Source organism: Hyla sarda, chromosome 5, assembly GCF_029499605.1.
Source record: "Hyla sarda isolate aHylSar1 chromosome 5, aHylSar1.hap1, whole genome shotgun sequence".
Lineage (NCBI taxonomy): Eukaryota > Metazoa > Chordata > Amphibia > Anura > Hylidae > Hyla > Hyla sarda.
This window is the reverse complement of record NC_079193.1, coordinates 359,100,421-359,120,025: the sequence shown is the minus strand read 5'-3', so window position 1 is coordinate 359,120,025 and position 19,605 is coordinate 359,100,421. Positions and strand designations below refer to the sequence as shown.

At 47.0% G+C, this 19,605-nt stretch overlaps 1 protein-coding gene across 5 annotated transcripts in view; it reads left to right on the top strand.

The window, feature by feature from the left end:
• Window positions 1-5,994, top strand: part of LOC130274414 (uncharacterized) — a 245,551-nt gene extending 239,557 nt beyond the window's left edge. For 4 of the 5 annotated variants that reach the window (XM_056522733.1, XM_056522735.1, XM_056522736.1 and 1 more), the window contains exons 22-23: window positions 4,122-4,184; window positions 4,669-5,994. In XM_056522733.1, coding sequence (XP_056378708.1) covers window positions 4,122-4,147 — 26 coding nt within the window. In that variant the 3' untranslated portion in view covers window positions 4,148-4,184; window positions 4,669-5,994. The remainder of the gene's footprint in view (window positions 1-4,121; window positions 4,185-4,668) is intronic. The other variant, XM_056522734.1, reaches the window with a different exon arrangement.
• The last annotated feature ends 13,611 nt before the right edge of the window (window positions 5,995-19,605 follow it).

Genomic DNA, 19,605 nt, shown 5'->3' with positions numbered 1-19,605 from the left:
TGGAAGGATTAAGACTTTTAAGGGAGAAGTCTGAAACTAAAAAACTTATCCCCTGTCCTGCAGATAGGGAATAAGTTTTAGATTGCGGGGGGATCCAACCGCTGGGACCCCCCGGGATCTTGTGTACAGGGCCCCTGCTATCCTCGGGAATGCAGCGTCACGACCCCAGCCCGGCGTGGCGGCCCCCACTTCGGACGGGAGTTGTGACGCTGCATTCCCGGGGAGAGCCAGGGTAACTCGGATAGGTGATAAGTTTTTCAGGATAAGTTTTTTAGGATGACATATCTGCTTTAACCCCTTGCCACAAAACGCTGTTTATAAATGGCGCTGCGGCACGTCAGTATTATGAACCAAGCTCAGGAGCTATTAGCAGCCAGGACCCGTGGCTAATGCCGGACATTGCCGTTCATTGAACTCCGCGTCTAAAGTGAAAGTGAAAGCTTCCCGGCAGCTCAGTCGGGCTGATCGGGACCACTGCGGTGAAAGCACGAGGAGGGTCCCTTACTTGCCTCCTCAGCGTCCGATCGCTGAATCACTGCTCCGTGCCTGAGATCCAAGCAGGAGCAGTCAAGTGGTGATAACACTGATCAATGCTATGCAATGGCATAGCATTGAAAAGTGTAAGAGATCAGTATAATGCATGTTATAGTTATAGTGTAAGAGATCAGTGTAAGTAAAAAGTAAAAGATGATTTAACCCCTTCTCTCATAAAAGTTTGAATCACCCCCTTTTCCCATAAAAAAAAAACTGTGTAAATAAAATAAACATATGTGAAATTCCAAAGTCCAAAATAGTGTATTTTTGGTCACTTTTTATACCATAAATTTTTTTTATAAAAGGCGATCAAAAAGTCAGATCAAAACAAAAAGGGCACTGATAAAAACTTCAGATTACGGTGCAAAAAATTAGCCCTCATACTGCACTGTATGCAGAAAAATAAAAAAGTTATAGGGGTCAGAAGAGGACATTTTAAACGTATTAATTTTCCTGCATGTAGTTATGATTTTTTCCAAAAGTACAACAAAATCAAACCTATATAAGTAGGGGATCATTTTAACCGAATGGACCTACAGAATAAAGAGGTGTCATTTATACCAAAAAATTTACTGCATAGAAACGGAAGCCCCCAAAAGTCACAAAATGGAATTTTTTTTTTGGTTTCGATGTAGATTTTTGGGTAAAATAACTGATGTCACTGCAAAGTAGAATTGGTGGCGCAAAAAATAAGCCATCATATGGATTTTTAGGTGCAAAATTGAAAGGGTTATGATTTTATAAAGGTAAGGAGGAAAACATGAAAGTGCAAAAACGGAAAAACTCTATGTTCTTAAGGGGTTAAATAGAAGAAATGTACAAATCTGTAGAATTTTCTGGCACCAGTTTGTTTAAAAAAAATGTTTTTCCTGCCTGAGTATCCCTTTAAAGGGGTACTCCGGTGGAAAACTTTTTCTTTTTAAATCAACTGGTGCCAGAAAGTTAAACAGATTTGTAAATTGTTTCTATTAAAAAATCTTAATCCTCCCAGTACTTATTAGCTTCTGAATAGTACAGAGGAAATTATTTTCTTTTTGGAACACAGAGCTCTCTGCTGAATCACGAGCACAGTGCTCTCTGCTGACATCTCTGTCCATTTTAAGAACTGTCCAGAGTAGGAGAAAATCCCCATAGAAAACTGCTCTGGACAGTTCCTAAAATGGACAGAAATATCAGCAGAGAACACTGTGCTCGTGATGTCAGCAGAGAGCACTGTGCTCCAAAAATAAAATAATTTCCTCTGTAGTATTCAGCAGCTAATAAGTACTGGAAGGATTCAGATTTTTTAATAGAAGTAATTTACAAATCTGTTTAACTTTCTGGCACCAGTTGATTTAAAAAAAACAATGTTTTCCACTAGAGTTCAGACGAGCGGCAACGATGTGTGCGAGTACACCGCGCATGCGCGGCAACTCTCACATCGCTTCAGTGTGTCTGCTCATAGCAGGCACATGTAAAGGCATCATGCAGTGGTCCTTCAGCTGCGGATCCGCTGCTTAAAATACGATGGGGATCCGCTCGTCGGAACGTACCCTAATGGTGATTTTGGATGTTCTCCTGATTAGAGAAGTATTCTGCCGCAGCTCTAAGTAAGATGTGCAACACGAGTGACACATGAAGCGTTGATACTAGGTACAAGTCCTCCTGTGTCTATAAATGACATTCCAAATAAGTGTTCGTGCCTCCAGGGGTCACTCTTGGGATTCTTGTGAGTTTGTTTTTCCTTGATATTCAGTACGTAGAACAGAGTTTCCCAACCGGGGTGCCTCCAGGTGTTGCAAAACTACAACTCCCACCATGCCTGGACAGCCTATGGCTGTCCGGGCATGGTGGGAGTTGTAGTTTTGCAAAACCTGCAGGCATTCTGGTTGGGAAACACTGATCTTATTTTTCCCTGGAAATCTCCTTAGCTCAGGCTGTAGACAGACTTCAGCAGGGCTTAGAAAGGATCTGCAGAAATAACAATTTATTAAAGTGAACACACTAAGCGCTCACACGTCGCAATGCATTCAGCTCGGCTCGTGAGACAATACTCACAGAAACCACTGTATACAACTTAGGCTGCGTTCACACGGCCGTCTAGACCCATCCCATTCTTCTCCCATCAAAAATAAAAACAGACTTAAAAAAAAAAAAAAAAGACAATAACTGATGCAAACGGATGTTATCCGTTTGTATCCGTTATTGATTAGTTAATAAACCAAAAAAAAAATTAGTAGTATATGCTGAGATTGTGCAGAAATTGGCATTGCTTGAGTGCCAGGAACTAAGAGAGTGAATTTAGAGACTACATCCCCTTCTATACTAGGGGGGCTGGACCAAAGCCCATTGTTTGAAAAGCCTGTAGGTCCTGTACCCAGGGAACTCTGGGTACATCACATGACAGTAGATCACATGACCCAGGAAGGTCCTATACATTTTATACATTTGTACAACCTTTATACATACTGAACAATATGTACAATACACTTGTTACAATGCTTTTATATGAAGCAAGAACTGATTAGCAAGGGGGGAAGCCCTGCAGGAGAGTCCTATGGACTGCAGGGACTCTTCCTGAGGGGACTTAGGAAGGATACAGGACCATTTCCTGTACCGGGACACCACAAGCGCAGACTGGTGCAAACGGATGTGAAAGAATTGTAAAAAAAAATCCCATTGACATCCCATTGTAATCCGTTTACAATGGAACCTAAATGGGGGAAAAAACGGGGACAGACGGCCGTGTGAACGCACCCTTACCTGATATTACATTATATTACAAGTAAGGGGAAAAAGGAGTATAGAGAGAAGGGGTGGTCATAGGGATATGTTAAAGGGACAATGGGGGAGATTTATTAAAACCTGCCCAGAGAAAAAGTTGTCCTGTGTCTGCAAGACAAGCAAAACAATGTAGAGGGGAGGGGGGGGGGAGCTCATCTCTAGGAGAACTGCAAATTATAGATGCAGCCTGCAGAGCAGAAATCTGCTAAATAAATTCCATATTCAAGTTATATAATAGTCATAAATAATGCTGCTCCTCAGGCAAAGGCTGTCTGGGCATGCTGGGAGTTGTAATTTAGCAAAAACTGGAGGTAACCTGGTTGGAAAACACTGATGTTATCTGACTAAGGCGTACCAGCTATGTAAAATGTATCCCCTATGCAAAGGATAAGTGTCTGATCGCGAGGGGTCCGACTGCTGGGAACCCACCGCAATCTCCTGCCTGGCACCCTGGCCCTCTGCATGAAAGGAGCTGTGTCGACCACAGCAGGAAGCAGTGGCCTACACCCCCCCTCTATGCACTTCTGTGGGAGAGACAGAATACAAGGTTCGTGTGTCTTTGGATCTCCCATAGAGATACATGGAGGGGGAGCGTGGGCCACTGCTACGTGCTGTGATCGAGACAGCTCCTTTCATGTCGTGGGAGGGGTGCCATGAAGGACATCACGGGGGGGGGGGGACCGGACCCCCCCTCCCCCCCCTCAGGGCCCTGATGTGAGTGCTACCTCTATAGTTACGCCCCCTCCCCCGCGATCAGACACTTATCCTCTATCTTTTGTATAGGGGATAAATTGTACTAAGCTAGAGTTCTCCTTTAACCTTAGGACAGGGAAGCTCAACCTATCTTTAGTCCGAAGGCCACATTGTCAGATTGTTCCAGTCCCAAGGTCGGCAATAAAATATTTATACCATTGTGACAGTATATACATGAATGAGAGATCCACCTCTAGGACCCAATTATCAGGGGACGTGGGGTCATCTCTACCTCTCATAATTTGGAACCAAGAGGAGATCTCACATTTGAAGGCCCATAGATGAAGCTGTCCGCACAGAACAGCATTGCTTTGTGCAAACCTTAGAGAAGCTAATGAAAGCTAAAGGGGCATAGGACTCTCCTGAACTGTACAATCTATTTGTGTTTGCAGAGTGGTCCATGTACGACATGTGCCCAGTAAACAAGTGGTGCTTGAGGGGGGTCCAAAACCATCTCCTGTGCAGGGGCCTGTGTATTCAGTGTCCATTGTTACTTAGATTGCTTCGTTTAGAGGAAGAATTATACATAACTTATAATCTTGCTTAGTACTTATCTAAAAATTGTCTACATTCATGACAAAATAGATTTTTAAGAAACTTTTTTCCTTTTTCCCCCAGAGTAATATATGGCTGCGACTCAGCTGGGGATCAGTCATAAGATCTCGACTCCCCTTGATGGACTCTACCAGTACGACTGCATACATCTCTACAGTCACTCAATATTCCTACTGGACTGAGAATCTACACACCCACATTTACATAAAAGAGAAGATTTTTTTCGGAACCGTTTTTCCTCCAGATGAGCTGAAGTCGGATATTTTAAGAAGTTTTTGCTTGCAAAATTCTTTGCGTTGTGTGTTATTTCCGACAGAAAGAGCCATATTTCTCTCTACCTCTTTATATACAGAATGCAGACTCTACTGGAGCTGCCATCATGGTGGTGCCTAGCAAGTTTTGTAAGACAATATATTAGTCCTATATTAGTAAGGACTACTCTGGGAATTACTTTGAGGGCATCTGTCAGTGTCCATGAATGGGACGCATGCCTACTGAAGTAAGTAAAAAGACTCTGGAACGGGACACAAAACTGGAAACCCATTAAAATAGGGGTGACCTTAAAATAGTTTTCCCACCATCTTAATATTCACAAAATATGAGATAATGGCGGATATCAAGCTTCATATCAAGCAAAATCTGGAACCCATTCTTATCATGGGAACAAGGCCCAGCGTACAGGAATTACGTACTATACACCGCCAGCCTGTCATGTCTTCGATCTCTATGTGAATAAACATGGCATGTAGGCCTCCTGCTCAGTGAATATAACTGAGCGGTGATGTTTACAGCATCGTCGCTTATCTGGACAGCACACATTCGCTGGGCAGGATGCTCTGAATTCGCTGGGCAGGATTGGCCCAGCCAATGTTCACTGATCAGCAGGTTATGCAGTGTATGTCTCGCTGCTTGGCAAGTACAGAAGCAGAGACTCCTGTCTTTGAAAGGAGTCCCTGTATTAATTTGCCTATAATTGTGTTTACCAATCAGTGCATGTCCAGCTGTTGCAAAACTACAACTCCCAGCATGCCCGGACAGCCTTCGGCTGTCCTGGCATGCTGGGAGTTGTAGTTTTGCAACAGCTGAAGACACGCTGCTTGGAAAATACTGGCCTATATTAAAGGGGTACTCCACTGGAAAACATTTTTTTAAATCAACTGGTGTCAGAAAATTAAACAGATGTGTAAATTACTTCTATTTGAAAATCTTAATCCTTCCACTACTTATCAGCTGCTGTATGCTCCACAAGAAGTTCTTTTCTTTTTGAATTTCCTTTCTGTCTGACCACAGTGCTCTCTGCTGACACCTCTGTCCATTTTAGGAACTGTCTAGAGTACAAGCAAATCCCCATAGCAAACTTCTCCTGCCCTGGAGAATTCCTAAAATTGACAGAGGTGTCAGCAGAGAGCACTGTGGTCAGACAGAAAGGAAATTCAAAAAGAAAAGAACTTCCTGTGGAGCATACAGCAACTGATAAGTACTGGAAGGATTAAGATTTTGAAATAGAAGTAATTTACAAATCTGTTACTGCCACCAGTTAAAAAAAATAAATAAATGAAAAAAAGGTTTGCACTGGAGTACCCCTTTAAATCACAAAAAAAATAAAAATAAAAAAAATCTGATTCAGACAAATATGATTTTTTTTGTAGCTTTCGAACGCATATCTAGGCCTTTGGCTACTGTAGACATAATTAATGTATTTAATCCCATTTTTTAATATACTTTTGTGTTTAAATTCTTCATCATTTCCAAAATCCCTGAAAAGCTGTTCTGATCGCATCCATCTAAAGCCCTCCAGACCACCATAATGAACTGTGAATAAAATGTACTCCAAAGAATATGCAGAATATTTTCGTAAAAAAAAAATATATATACAAACATAAGCCAAAACGTTTACAGAAAACATTTGTTTTCTTTATATTTAATTTAATGAAATTATAAATCGTATTCAATTTTTTTTTTTAAATATATAATTGATAAATAAACATAAAAATTGTGCACAGGCTGAACAACATTCTCCAGTTATTTGGGAAGACTGTCTCTCTAGTGCCACGGGCCTATGATTAGGTGATGCTTTTATCTGGAATTGTACATGCTGGACTTGTTATTCTTGTTTTATTGCAGGACTGTAGGTCTCTGCTTCTAAGCAGATGAACACTGGCAAGAGGGTGAGTGCTGTTTTCTAATCATCTGGTGCCAGAAAGTTAAACAGATTTGTAAATTACTTCTATTTGAAAATCTTAATCCTTCCAGTACTTATCAGCTGCTGTATGCTCCATAGGAAGTTGTGTATTTCTTTCCAGTCTGACCACAGTGCTCTCTGCTGCCACCTCTGTCCATGTCAGGAACTCTCCAAAGAAAGAGCAAACCTCTCCTGCTCTGGACAGTTCCTGACAGGGACAGAGGTGTCAGCAGAGAGCACTGTGGTCAGACTGGAAAGACCTACACAACTTCCTGTAGAGCATACAGCAGCTGATAAGTACTGGAAGGATTAAGATTTTTAAATAGAAGTAATTTACAAATCTGTTTAACTTTCTGGCACCAGATGATTTGAAAAAAAATTGTTTTCCACCGGAGTACCCCTTTTAAGGCTAGGTTCACACTACGGAATCTCCTTCCAGACTGAATAAGCCGGCGCTAGGACTGTGTGTACGTTGCCGTCCCCTCCCTAAGACACCATTGTATTCCAGGCGGATTCCACCAAAAGAACGAACGTCAGCTGCTGAAATTCTGTTGTGTGCACTGTGCAGCCGCATCCAATTGCCAGAAATGGAACTCTGTTACACTGGAATTTCCGAGAGGAATTTCAAAGAGGAATGTCACTAGGAAATTCCGTAGTGTGAACCAAGCCTTAGGACTTAAATAGAGATGAGCGAATTTTTGAAAAATTTGATTCGTCCGAACAAAAAAATGTGGTTCAGTCCGAATTTTTTCACGGCGAATCGCTATTAAAAACGGCTATTTCTGGCCTACAGAGAGCCTCAATAGGGGTGTAGGACATTTTGCCTTGCTGTAACACACATAGGGTATGTGCTGGGTTAGTGAAATAATACTGTTATTCTGTATGACATGCAGATCAGAGGCGGCGCTATTAGAATCACTGTCGCAGAGAGGCACAATGACAGAGCCTGGAGGTGACATCAGTATGAGGAGACCATACAGTGGCTGAATGACACAACGTGGAGGTGGCGGCAGCATGAGGAAAACATATAGTGGCTGAATGACACAGCATGAATGTGGCGGCAGCATGAAGAGAAAATATAGTGGCTGAATGACACAGCCTGGAGGTAGCAGAAGCATAAGGAGACCAGATAGTGGCTGGATGACAAAGAGTGGAGGTGGCGGCAGCATAAGGTGACACATAGTGGCTGAATGACACAGCATGGAGGTGGCGGCAGTATGAGGAGAACATTTAGTGGCTAAATGACACAGCCTGGAGTTGGCAGCAGCATATAGTGGCTGAATGACACAGCGTGGAGTTTGCGGAGGCATGAGGAGACCATATAGTGGCAGAGTGACACAGCCTGGAGGTGGCGGAAAAATTAGAAGATCATATAGTGGCTGAATGACACAGCATGCAGTTGGCGGCAGCATGAGGAGACCACATAGTGCCTGAATGACACAGCCTAGAGTTTGTGGCAGCATGAGGAGACCATATAGTGGCTGAATGACACAGCGTGGAGGTGGCGGCAGCATGAGGAGACCACATAGTGGGTAAATGACATAGCCTGGAGTTGGCAGCAGCATATAGTGGCTGAATGACACAGCCTGGAGTTTGCGGCAGTATGAGGATACCATATAGTGGCTGAATGACACAGCCTGGAGTTGGCGGCAGCATATAGTGGCTGAATGACACAGCGTGAAGGTGTCGTCAGGATGAGGAGACCATATAGTGGCTAAATGACACAGCGTGGAGGTGGCGGCAGCATGAGGAGACCATATAGTGGCTGAATGACACAGCCTGGAGTTGGTGGCAGCATAATGAGACCATATAGTGGCTGAATGATACAGCCTGGAGTTGGTAGCAGGAGGAGACCACATAGTTGCTGAATGACACAGCCTGGAATTTGTGGCAGCATGAGGAGACCATACAGTGGCTAAAGGACACAGCGTTGAGGTAGTGGCAGCATGAGGAGAACATATAGTGGCTGAATGACAGCCTGGAGTTGGCGGCAGCATCAGGAGACCACATAGTGGCTGAATGACACAGCCTGGAGTTGGCGGCAGCATGAGGAGACCACATAGTTGCTGAATGACACAGCCTGGAATTTGTGGCAGCATGAGATCATACAGTGGCTAAAGGACACAGCATGGAGGTGGAGGCAGCATGAGGAGAACATATAGTGGCTGAATGACACAGCCTGGAGTTGGAGGCAGCATGTGGAGACCACATAGTTGCTGAATAACACAGCGTGGAATTTGAGGCAGCATGAGGAGACCATACAGTGGCGAAAGGACACAGCGTGGAGGTGGCGGCAGCATGAGTAGAACATATAGTGGCTGAATGACGCAGCCTGGAGTTGGCAGCAGCATATAGTGGCTGAATTACACAGTGTGGAGTTTGCGGAAGCATGAGGAGACCATATAATGGCTGAATGACAAAGCCTGCAGTTGGCGGCAGCATGAGGAGACCACATAGTGCCTGAATGACACAGCCTAGAGTTTGTGGTAGCATGAGGAGACCATATAGTGGCTGAATGATACAGCCTGGAGTGGCGGCAGCATGAGGAGACCATATACTGGCTGAATGACACAGCGTGGAGGTTGTGACAGCATGAGGAGACCATATAGTGGCTGAATGATACAGCCTGGAGTTGGCGGCAGCATGAGGAGACCACATAGAGGTTGAATAACACAGCGTGGAGTTGGCAGAAGCATATAGTGTCTGAATGACACAGCCTGGAGGTGGCGGAAGCATGAGGAGATCATATAGTGGCTTAATAACACAGCGTGGAGGTGGCAGCAGCATGAGGAGACCATATAGTGGCTGAATGACACAGCCTGGAGTTGGCGGCAGCATGAGGAGACCACATAGCTGCTGAATGACACAGCCTGGAGTTTGCGACATCATGAGGAGACAATATAGTGGCTGAATGACACAGACTGGAGTTGGCGGCAGCATATAGTGGCTAAAAGACACAGCCTGGAGTTTGCGGCAGCATGAGCTGACCATATAGTGGCTAAATGACACAGCGTGGAGGTGGCACCAGCATATGGAGACCATATAGTGGCTGAATGACACAGCCTGGAGTTGGTGGCAGCATGAGGAGACCATATAGTGGCTAAATGACACAGCGAGGAGTTGGCAGCAGCATGAGGAGACCATATTGTGGCTGAATGACAGCCTGTAGTTGGTGGCAGCATATTGTGGCTGAATGACACAGCCTGGAGTTTGCGGCAGCATGAAGAGAACATATAGTGGCTGAATGACACAGCCTGGAGTTTGCGGCAGCATGAGGAGACCATATTGTGGCTGAATGACACAGCGTGGAGGTTGCGGCAACATGAGGAGACCATATAGTGGCTGAATGAAAGAGCCTGGAGTTGGCGGCAGCATGAGCAGACCACATAGTGGCTGAATGACACAGCGTGGAGGTGTTGGCAACATGAGGAGACCACATCATGGCTAAATGACACAGCCTGGAGTTGGCAGCAGCATATAATGGCTGAATGACACAGCATGGAGGTGGCGGCAGCATGAGGAGACCATATAGTGGCTGAATGACACAGCGCAGAGGTGGCGGCAGCATGAGGAGAACATAAAGTGGCTGCGTGACACAGCCTGGAGTTGGCAGCAGCATGAGGACACCCCATAGTGGCTGAATTACACGGCCTGGAGTTGTCGGCAGCATATAGTGGCTGAACGACACAGCGTGGAGGTGGCGGCAGCATGAGGAAAACATATAGTGGCTGAATGACACAGCCTGCAGTTGGCGGCAGTTTATAGTGGCTGAATGACCTAGCCTGGAGTTGGCAGCAGCATATAGTGACTGAATAACACAGGCTGGAGTTTGCAGCAGCATGAGGAGACCATATAGTGGCTGAATGACACAACGTGGAGGTGTTGGCAGCATGAGGAGACCACATAGTGGCTGAATGACACAGCCTGCAGTTTGCGGCAGCATATAGTGACTGAATAACACAGCCTGGAGTTTGCACCAGCATGAGCAGACGATATAGTGACGGAATGACACAGCGTGGAGGTGGCGGCAGCATGAGGAGACCATATAGTGGCTGAATGACACAGCCTAGAGGTGGCGGCAGCATGAGGAGAACATAAAGTGGCTATATGACACAGCCTGGAGTTGGCGGCAGCATATAGTGGCTTAATAACACAGCCCGGAGTTTGCGGCAGCATGAGCAGACCATATAGTGGCTGAATGACACAGCGTGGAGGTGGCGGCAGCATGAGGAGACCATATAGTGGCTGAATGACACAGCCTGGAGGTGGCGGCAGCATGAAGAGACCATATAGTAGCTGAATGACACAGACTGGAGGTGGCGGCAGCATGAGGAGAACATAAAGTGGCTGTATGACACAGCCTGGAGTTGGCAGCAGCATGAGGACACCACATAGTGGCTGAATTACACAGCCTCGAGTTGGCGGCAGCATATAGTGGCTGAATGACACAGCGTGGAGGTGGCGGCAGCATGAGGAAAACATATAGTGGCTGAATGACACAGCCTGGAGTTGGCGGGAGCATGAGGAGACCACATTGTGGCTGAATGACACATCCTGGAGTTGGCGGCAGCATATAGTGGCTATATGACACAGCCTGGAGTTGGCTGCAGCATATAGTGGCTGAATGACACAGCTTGGAGTTTGCGGCAGCATTAGGAGACCATATAGTGGCTGAATGACACAGCCTGGAGTTGGCAGCAGCATATAGCGGCTGAATGACACAGCTAGGTGTTTGCGGCAGCATGAGAAGACCACATAGTGGCTGAATGACACAGCCTGGAGGTGGCGAAAGCATGAGGGGACCATATGGTGGTTGGATGACAGCGTGGAGGTGGCGGCAGCAAGAGGAGAACATATAGTGGCTGAATGACACAGCGTGGAGGTGGCGGCAGCATGAGGAGACAATATAGTGGCTGAATGACACAACGTGGAGGTGGTGGCAGCATGAGGAGACCATATAGTGGCTGAATGACACAGCCTGGAGGTGGCAGAAGCATGAGGAGACATATGGTGGCTGGATGACACAGCCTGGAGGTGGCGGAAGCATTAAGAGACAATATAGTGGCTGAATGACACAGCCTGGAGGTGGCGGTAGCATAAGGAGAACATATAGTAGCTGAATGACAGAGCCTTGAGCTGGCGGCAGCATGTAGTGGCTGAATAACACAGCCTGGAGGTGGCGGAAGCATGAGGAGACCATAGAGTGGCTGAATGACACAGCCTGATGGAGGTGGGGCAGCATGAGGAGACCAAATAGTGGCTGAATGACACATCGTGGAGGTGGAGGCAGCATGAGAAGAACATATGGTGGCAGTATGAGACAGCCTGGAGATGGCAGCAGCAGCATCAGGAGTCCTGAAAGAGACCCAGTGACAGAGTGGTACGGTGGGTGGCAATACCAGTACCCAGCGACAAAGGTGGGGGAAAAAAGCAGAACTTGGCATCAGACGTGTGGCATCAGGCGGGTGCCAGGATCAGAATAGTAGCTGAGGCAGGTAGGCAGAAGAAAACGGTCTCTTTTGTAACAGTGTTAGTGTGCACAAGTAAGTATTGAGGATATGCATAACGTAAAACTTAACTTTTAATAATATGCTTAGGATAAAATATATGGACCCAAACATTTTTTTTAAATGAAACAAAAGGAAAGGTGTGCAAAAAACACCATGTGCCACCTACACCACAAAGTGTTGATGTGATACAAAGACCTCTAAAAGGTGGAAGGGAACAACGTATGATCCATTGTTACCGGTGGGGGTAAAAACATCCCCTGTAAGGCCCTACTCTTGCATTATTAATTCCTTTCTTGGCAAGTGTTACTAGCCCTAAAAGGGCGGACCCACACTGGAACCTCTCCCTATTTCCACCTACAAACACTGCCATTTCCCAGGGTTTTTAGGTAATGCATATCCTCAATACATCCTTGTGGTCTGATGGCTAGGAATGTCTGTAACTGGGGAGCAGCACCTTAAACATGTTTTGCACTATCCATATTTGTGAAGTGTTGGTGTCAATCTACTCTGATGCATCAGGTATTGGTGGGTGGAAATCCTGGCTCACCCATGCCTGATTCATCTTCACAAAGGTCAGTCTCTCCACTTTTTTGGTGGACAGACGAGTTCTCCTTGGGGTTACTATGGCCCCCGCCGCACTAAATACCCACTCTGATGGCACACTACTGGCCGAGCAGGACAGCTTTTCCAGGGCAAACTGCTAGCTGCGGCCACAAATCAAGTTTGGCTGCCCAGAAGTCCAGCGGATTTTCAAGGTTTGTTGGCCTGATCATGTCAAGGTATGCCACCACCTGCTGGTTCAGGTCCTGCTCCAGGTCTACCTGTTTTTGATGAGTTTCTTCACTATGCGGGTGAAGAAAGCTACTCATCAGCTAATGTAGACTCAGGCTCCTGCTTATGGAGCTGGTACCCCCAGTCAGACCTTCGAGAAGATGGACAATGGCGCAGAAAGGCATCGGCCAACTGACTACGTAGGATGTCTCTGTAGTAGGTCAGTGTGTCCTCCCTCTCAGTGGGTGTAAAAAAGGCCCCCATTTTGTGCCGGTAGCGAGGGTCCAATAAGGTGGAGAGCCAGAAGTCATCCCGCTGCCGAATGGTGACAATTCGGCGGTCACTACGCAAGCAAGCATGCATCGTGCCATTTGTGCAAGTGACTCGGAGGGACTCCCTGCCTCCATCTCCACTGCATACTGCCACGGTGTATCTGGATACTCTGTCTCGCCTTCCTCATAACCCTTTAGCTCCTCTAGCTGCTCCTGCTCCTCCTCTCCTGTCAGATGACTAGAAAACCGCCCATCTCACAAAACCTAAACTTTCCTCCACTCTGCCCCTCCCCCTCCTCCTCTAGTTCAGCCCCCACAGGGCTCATATGGCCATAAGATGTAGGCGCCACATCTCCAGTGCCCTGACCAGCCATTGTTTCCAACACATGTTGTAGTAGATGAAGCAGTGGAATTACATCGTTCATCCCGTAATCCTGGCGACTGACTAATAATGTGGCTTCCTCAAAGGCCTTGAGCAAACAGCCAGTGTCACGTATGAGCTGCCACTGGTTGACATTGAAGTTACACAGGGGAGTCCCCCTATCCGCTTGGATCCTCAAAAAATCGGTGATGGCTTTTCTCGGTTTGTATAGTCGGTCCAACATATGGAGGGTGGAATTCCAACGTGTGGATGCCGTTCTGACGCTGCAGCTCAAGGAGGGTGTGCTTTGCGGTGTACGAGTGGCTGAAGTGCATGCAAAGTTTCCTACCCATTGTTAGGATGTCTTGCAGATGGGGAGGAACACTTCAGGAACCGCTTGACAACCAGATTGAACATGTGTGCCATGCAGGGCGCATGGCTCAGGCAGCCTTGTCGCATCGCAGACAAGATGTTCTTCCCGTTGTCAGTCATCATGGTTTCCATTTCCAGTTTTCGTGGAGTAAGCCATGATTCGATTTCTTTATGAATGACTTTTAGCAGTTCTTCCCATTCGCCAAGGCAAACCATGTGAACAACAGCGTGACACTGCTGTGCCCATACTGGAGGGGCACTGAGAATTGTCCATGCAGTGGAGGCTGAGGACATGGTGGAGGATGAGGAGGCGGAGTTGCACACTGTCACAGGACCAACGGCCTGAGAGCATGGAGGCGGAAGTGGCGTGACAGGCTGTGCAGGAACCACTTTCACACAGTGGGCCGTAAAGGACATGTATTGTCCCTGCCCGTAGTTACAGCTCCACACATCGGCGCTGCCGTGCACTTTGGTACACATTGACAGGCACAAGGACTGGCCTACCTTCTGTTCCACAAAATTGTGCAGGGCTTGTACTGCCTTCTTCTCAAAGAAATGACGGCTTGGGACTCTCCACCTCGGCTCGGCACAAGCCATCAGTTCTTTGAAAGGTGCAGAGTCCACCACTTGAAAAGGGAGGGACTGCAGGACCAGCAACTTGGACAGGAGCACATTCAGATTCTGCGCCGTTGGATAAGTGAGCGCATATTGTTGTCTCTTGGACATGGCTTCGCCGATGGATTGCTGGCGGAATGACGGACTCGAAGTAGGAGGAGCAGGAGCATCTGGAGTTCCAGAAGATGGGTATGACACACAGCTCCCTTTGGCTGAGGTGGTGGAGCCTTGGCTGGCTGAAACAGGGAGCAGTGTGCCACTGGGTGATGCAGCAGGCTTGACCACCACATTGGAGCCACGGTTCTCCCAGGCCGCTTTATGGTGACGTTTCATATGTTGACGCAGGGCCATGATGCCAACATTGGGACCCTGGCCACGCTTCACCTTCTGCTGACACATCTTGCATATGGCCATGTTAACCTCCTCAGGATGCTTAATGAAAAACAGCCACACCGCTGAGTAGCTGATTTTTCCACCAACAGTCTGCACTGATTGACTGCTACTGCCACCGACTCCAGGAACCCCTGTTTCACTACCTCCCGGCAAGGTAGGCTACCGCGAAGCAGGTGGTCGACCCCGGGCACGTTTGGCTCCAGACGTTCCACTTCTGCCACCCATGCTACCACCTTGCTGGCTCAGCTGCTGCCTCACGGGCAACCTGCAACCCTCTTCTCCTGATGAAGCCCCTTCTGCACCAGTCTCCCAAGTGCGATCGGCTTCATCATCATCATCGATGTGTCTGCACGTCACTGATGTCCTCCTCAGGTTCCTCAACAGTGTCTGCTTCAGGAGCCGGAATGCTCGCAACCCCACCTCCCACGCCACTCTCCTCATCACTACTTGCCCGCTTAGCGGAGAAAGCAGCGGATGTCTCCTCCACTTCTTGGCTGGGCAGTAGCTGCTGACTGTCCTCTAGATCGTCCTCACTAAATAGTGGAGCTGAACCCACAGCATAAGATAATTATGTGGGGGAAGGAACAGCATAGGACAGAGGCAATGGGAGGACAGGGACTGCTCCCGGGCCATGCTAACTGAGGGTTGTGTCTGAGGAAACCACCGACTCTTGACTGGGGGTGTCAGATGTCACTTGTGATGAAGTGGATGACCGTGATAACCAATCGATGACGGCAAATGGGTTGCTGGTTGAGACACGACCGCTAGCTGATCCCGGGAACTCAGGCCTCTCGCTGCGACTCCTGCTGCTACTCGCCCCTAGTCTGCTGCCACCTCTGCCTGAAGTATTTAGGCCTCTGCCACTCCTCTGTGCACCCTCTGGCACTTATCTGCCTGACATACTTAGTGCGTATATGTGTATATATGTATGAGTATATGCGTATATATGTATGAGTACAATACACTCCAATACACTCCAATACGCTTTAAAAAGTCTGTGTCTTGCTGGGTTATATAGAGCATTCTGCTTACAAGTACCAGTTAGATGTCTTATTTATGGTCTGGTCACGGAGTGCTTAAGGCAGCACTATCTATAAATACAGTCTGGCCTGGCAGGTAGACCATTAATGAAAAGGCTTCAATCAGATCCGCGTCCACATAATGAATAATCCAACGCTCTGCATTTATGGGCCAAGATGTTTTACTGGGACAGAGAAATATTTCTTATCCTGGCATATTATATGCTTGTTATTTCACTTGTTATGTTTCTCATCTGAACTACCCCCTTAACTGCCAAGAACTACCATGACAATTGTAATGAGGATGTATTTTATGTTGTCAGATACCCATCATATCTGTTCATTAAAGGAGTACTCCGCCCCTAGACATCTTATCCCCTTTCCAGCGACAGGACCCCAGCAATCTCCTTGCTGCACCTGTCGTTCGTTTAGAGCATCAGGTGCAGCGCGGGAGGCTTGTGACGTCACGGCCACGCCCGCTCGAGACGTTATGGCCATGCCACCTTAATGCAAGTCTATCGGAGGGGGCGTGATGGCCGTCACGCCCCCTCCTATAGACCTGCATTGAGGGGGCCGTGACATCACGAGCAGGGCATGGCCGTGACATCACGAGCCTCCACCCTGCATCGCCAGTATGAGCGAACTTCGCTCCGTGCAATGGATGTCTGGGGTGCCGCAGCCGAGATCCCCAGCGACGGGGCCCCCGCGATCAAACATCTTATCACCTATCCATTGGATAGGGGATAAGATATCTTGGTAATACAAACTCCAGAAGTTATCCCCTTTCCACAGGATAGGGCATAACAAACTGATCGGTGGAGGTCTGAATGCTGGGACCCCACTGATCAAGAGGATGGAGGAAAATTGTTCACTGAATGAATGGAGGGCACAACGCTTTGTGTTTGTTGGTGTTCAGAACCCCCTTAGAGTGTGAATGAAGCGCTGGCCACACACACGTGTCATGCTCCGTTCATTTGGATGACAACTTTCCTTTGTTTTCTGGATTAGCGGGTATCCCACTGATGGGATCCCCCACTGACTTGCTTGTTGTCACTTCTGGAGCTGGGAATAGCCCTTTAAATTGTTACCACTAACAAAAGATTCCCTAATTACAATAAATCCAATGTATTGTTAAGCTAAGTCTCACACTGTAACCAGAAATCAGGGGCAAAGGCTTCGCTACAAGGGGAAAGAGGTAATATTACACAGAAAGGTCACATCTAATAGAGCAGGGTCTCTGCTGTGGCTCCAAGAGATGGTCCCTGTCAAGGATTTCATTTGGAATAAAGTATAATGCTTTATTTCTGTTGTATTGGCACTGCAGGATTGTTTGTTTTTTGCCCATATAATGCGCACTCACCATGACTAGTCCTATAGGGCCATCTGTTTCATTCCAGCACAGCTGCATCAATGCTTTTCATGTAACCAAACTCGGTCATGTGATCACAAGTCTGACCCACAGAAAATCACAGTGTGGTGTCGGGTGAGGGTAATGTTTAATTAACCTTATCGTGACGCCAGGGCGTGGATGACCTATACACCACGCGAGGTAGACCAGATTCTCCTGTGCCAGGCAGGGGGCAAATAATTACTCCGATGCAAGGTTACGGATAACTGGCTTGCTTTACTGAGGTTGGAAAGATGGTACAATCCAGTTACAGCTCAGATTAGCGTAGCTTATTGGCTTTCTGGGACTTATAGTTAGCCTCTTCAGGACTCAGGGCGTATGGATACGCCCTACATTCCGAGTCCTTAAGGACGCAGGGCGTATCCATACGCCCGTGGGAATTCCAGTCCCCACCACTAGCCGGTTATTATGTCCCCCCATGTCGGCGATGGCCGCAGATCGCTGGACAATTCAGCACAGCGATCTGCGGCAGATTCCGGGTCAATCGGGTTTCCAGTCTCTGACGGCCCCGAACAGCCATAGGCAGCAGGGGTGAGGTGGCACTGGCACCTGCTGCGGGTGTCACTCCCGCAACCCGCTCCACCCCTCCCTTATGGGCATGCTGGGACTTATAGTTTTGCAACAGCTGGAGGCACATTTTTTCTATGGAAAAGTGTACCTTCAGCTGTTGTATAACTACAACTCCCAGCTTGCACAAACTGCTAAAGTGCATGCTGGGAGTTGTAGTGGTGCATCTGCTGGTTGCATAACTACAACTCCCAGCATGCCGTTGGCTGTCGGTGACTGCTGAGAGTTGTAGTTGTGCAGTTTTTTTTTTACCTAACTCAGTGTTTCACGACCGGTGTGCCTCCAGCTGTTGCAAACTACAGCTCCCAGCATGCACCGTACATTCACTGGTTGTGAAACATTGAGTTAGGTCACAAACTAAGTGATACATAACCAGTGTGCCTACAGTTGTTGCAAAACTAAAACTCTTAGCATGTACAGTCTGTCAGCGCATGCTGGGAGTTGTAGTTTTGCAACAGCTGGATGCCCCCCCCCCAATGTGAATGTACAGGGTACACTCATATGGGCGGAGGTTTACAGTAAGTATCTGGCTGCAAGTTTGAGCTCAAACTGCCAGTGAGAAACTACTGTGAACCCCCACCCGTGCGACTGTACCCTAAAAACACTACACTACACTAACACAAAATAAAATAAAAAGTAAAAAACACTACATATACACATACCCCTACACAGCCCCCCTCCCCTCCCCAATAAAAATGACAAATGTCTGCTACGCCACTGTTTCCAAAATGAAGCCTCCAGCTGTTGCAAAACAACTACTCCCAGTATTACCAGACAGCCATTGACTGTCCAGGCATGCTGGGAGTTTTACAACAGCTGGAGGCACCCTGTTTGGAAATCACTGGCGTAGAATACCCCTATGTCCACCCCTATGCAAATCCCTAATTTAGGCCTCAAATGCGCATGGCGCTCTCACTTTGGAGCCCTGTCGTATTTCAAGGCCACAGTTTAGGGTCACATATGGGGTATCGCCGTACTCGGGAGAAATTGTGTAACAAATTTTGGGGGGTATTTTTTGCTTTTACCCTTTTTTTAAATGTAAAATTTTTGGGAAAACAAGCATTTTAGGTTAATTTTTTTTTTTTTTTTACATATGCAAAAGTCGTGAAACACCTGTGGGGTATAAAGGTTCACTTAACCCCTTGTTATGTTCCCCGAGGGGTCTTTTTTCCAAAATGGTATGCCATGTGTTTTTTTTTTTTTGCTGTCCTGGCACCATAGGGGCTTCCTAAATGCGGCATGCCCCCAGAGCAAAATTTGCTTTCAAAAAGCCAAATGTGACTCCTTCTCTTCTGAGACCTGTAGTGCGCCATCAGAGCACTTTTCACCCCCATATGGGGTGTTTTCTGAATCGGGAGAAATTGGGCTTCAAATTTTGGGGGGTATTTTCTGCTATTACCCTTTTTAAAAATGTAAAATGTTTGGGAAAACAAGCATTTTAGGTTATTTTTTATTTTTTTTTTACATTTGCAAAAGTCATGAAACACCTGTGGGGTATTAAGGCTCACTTTATCCCGTGTTACATTCCCC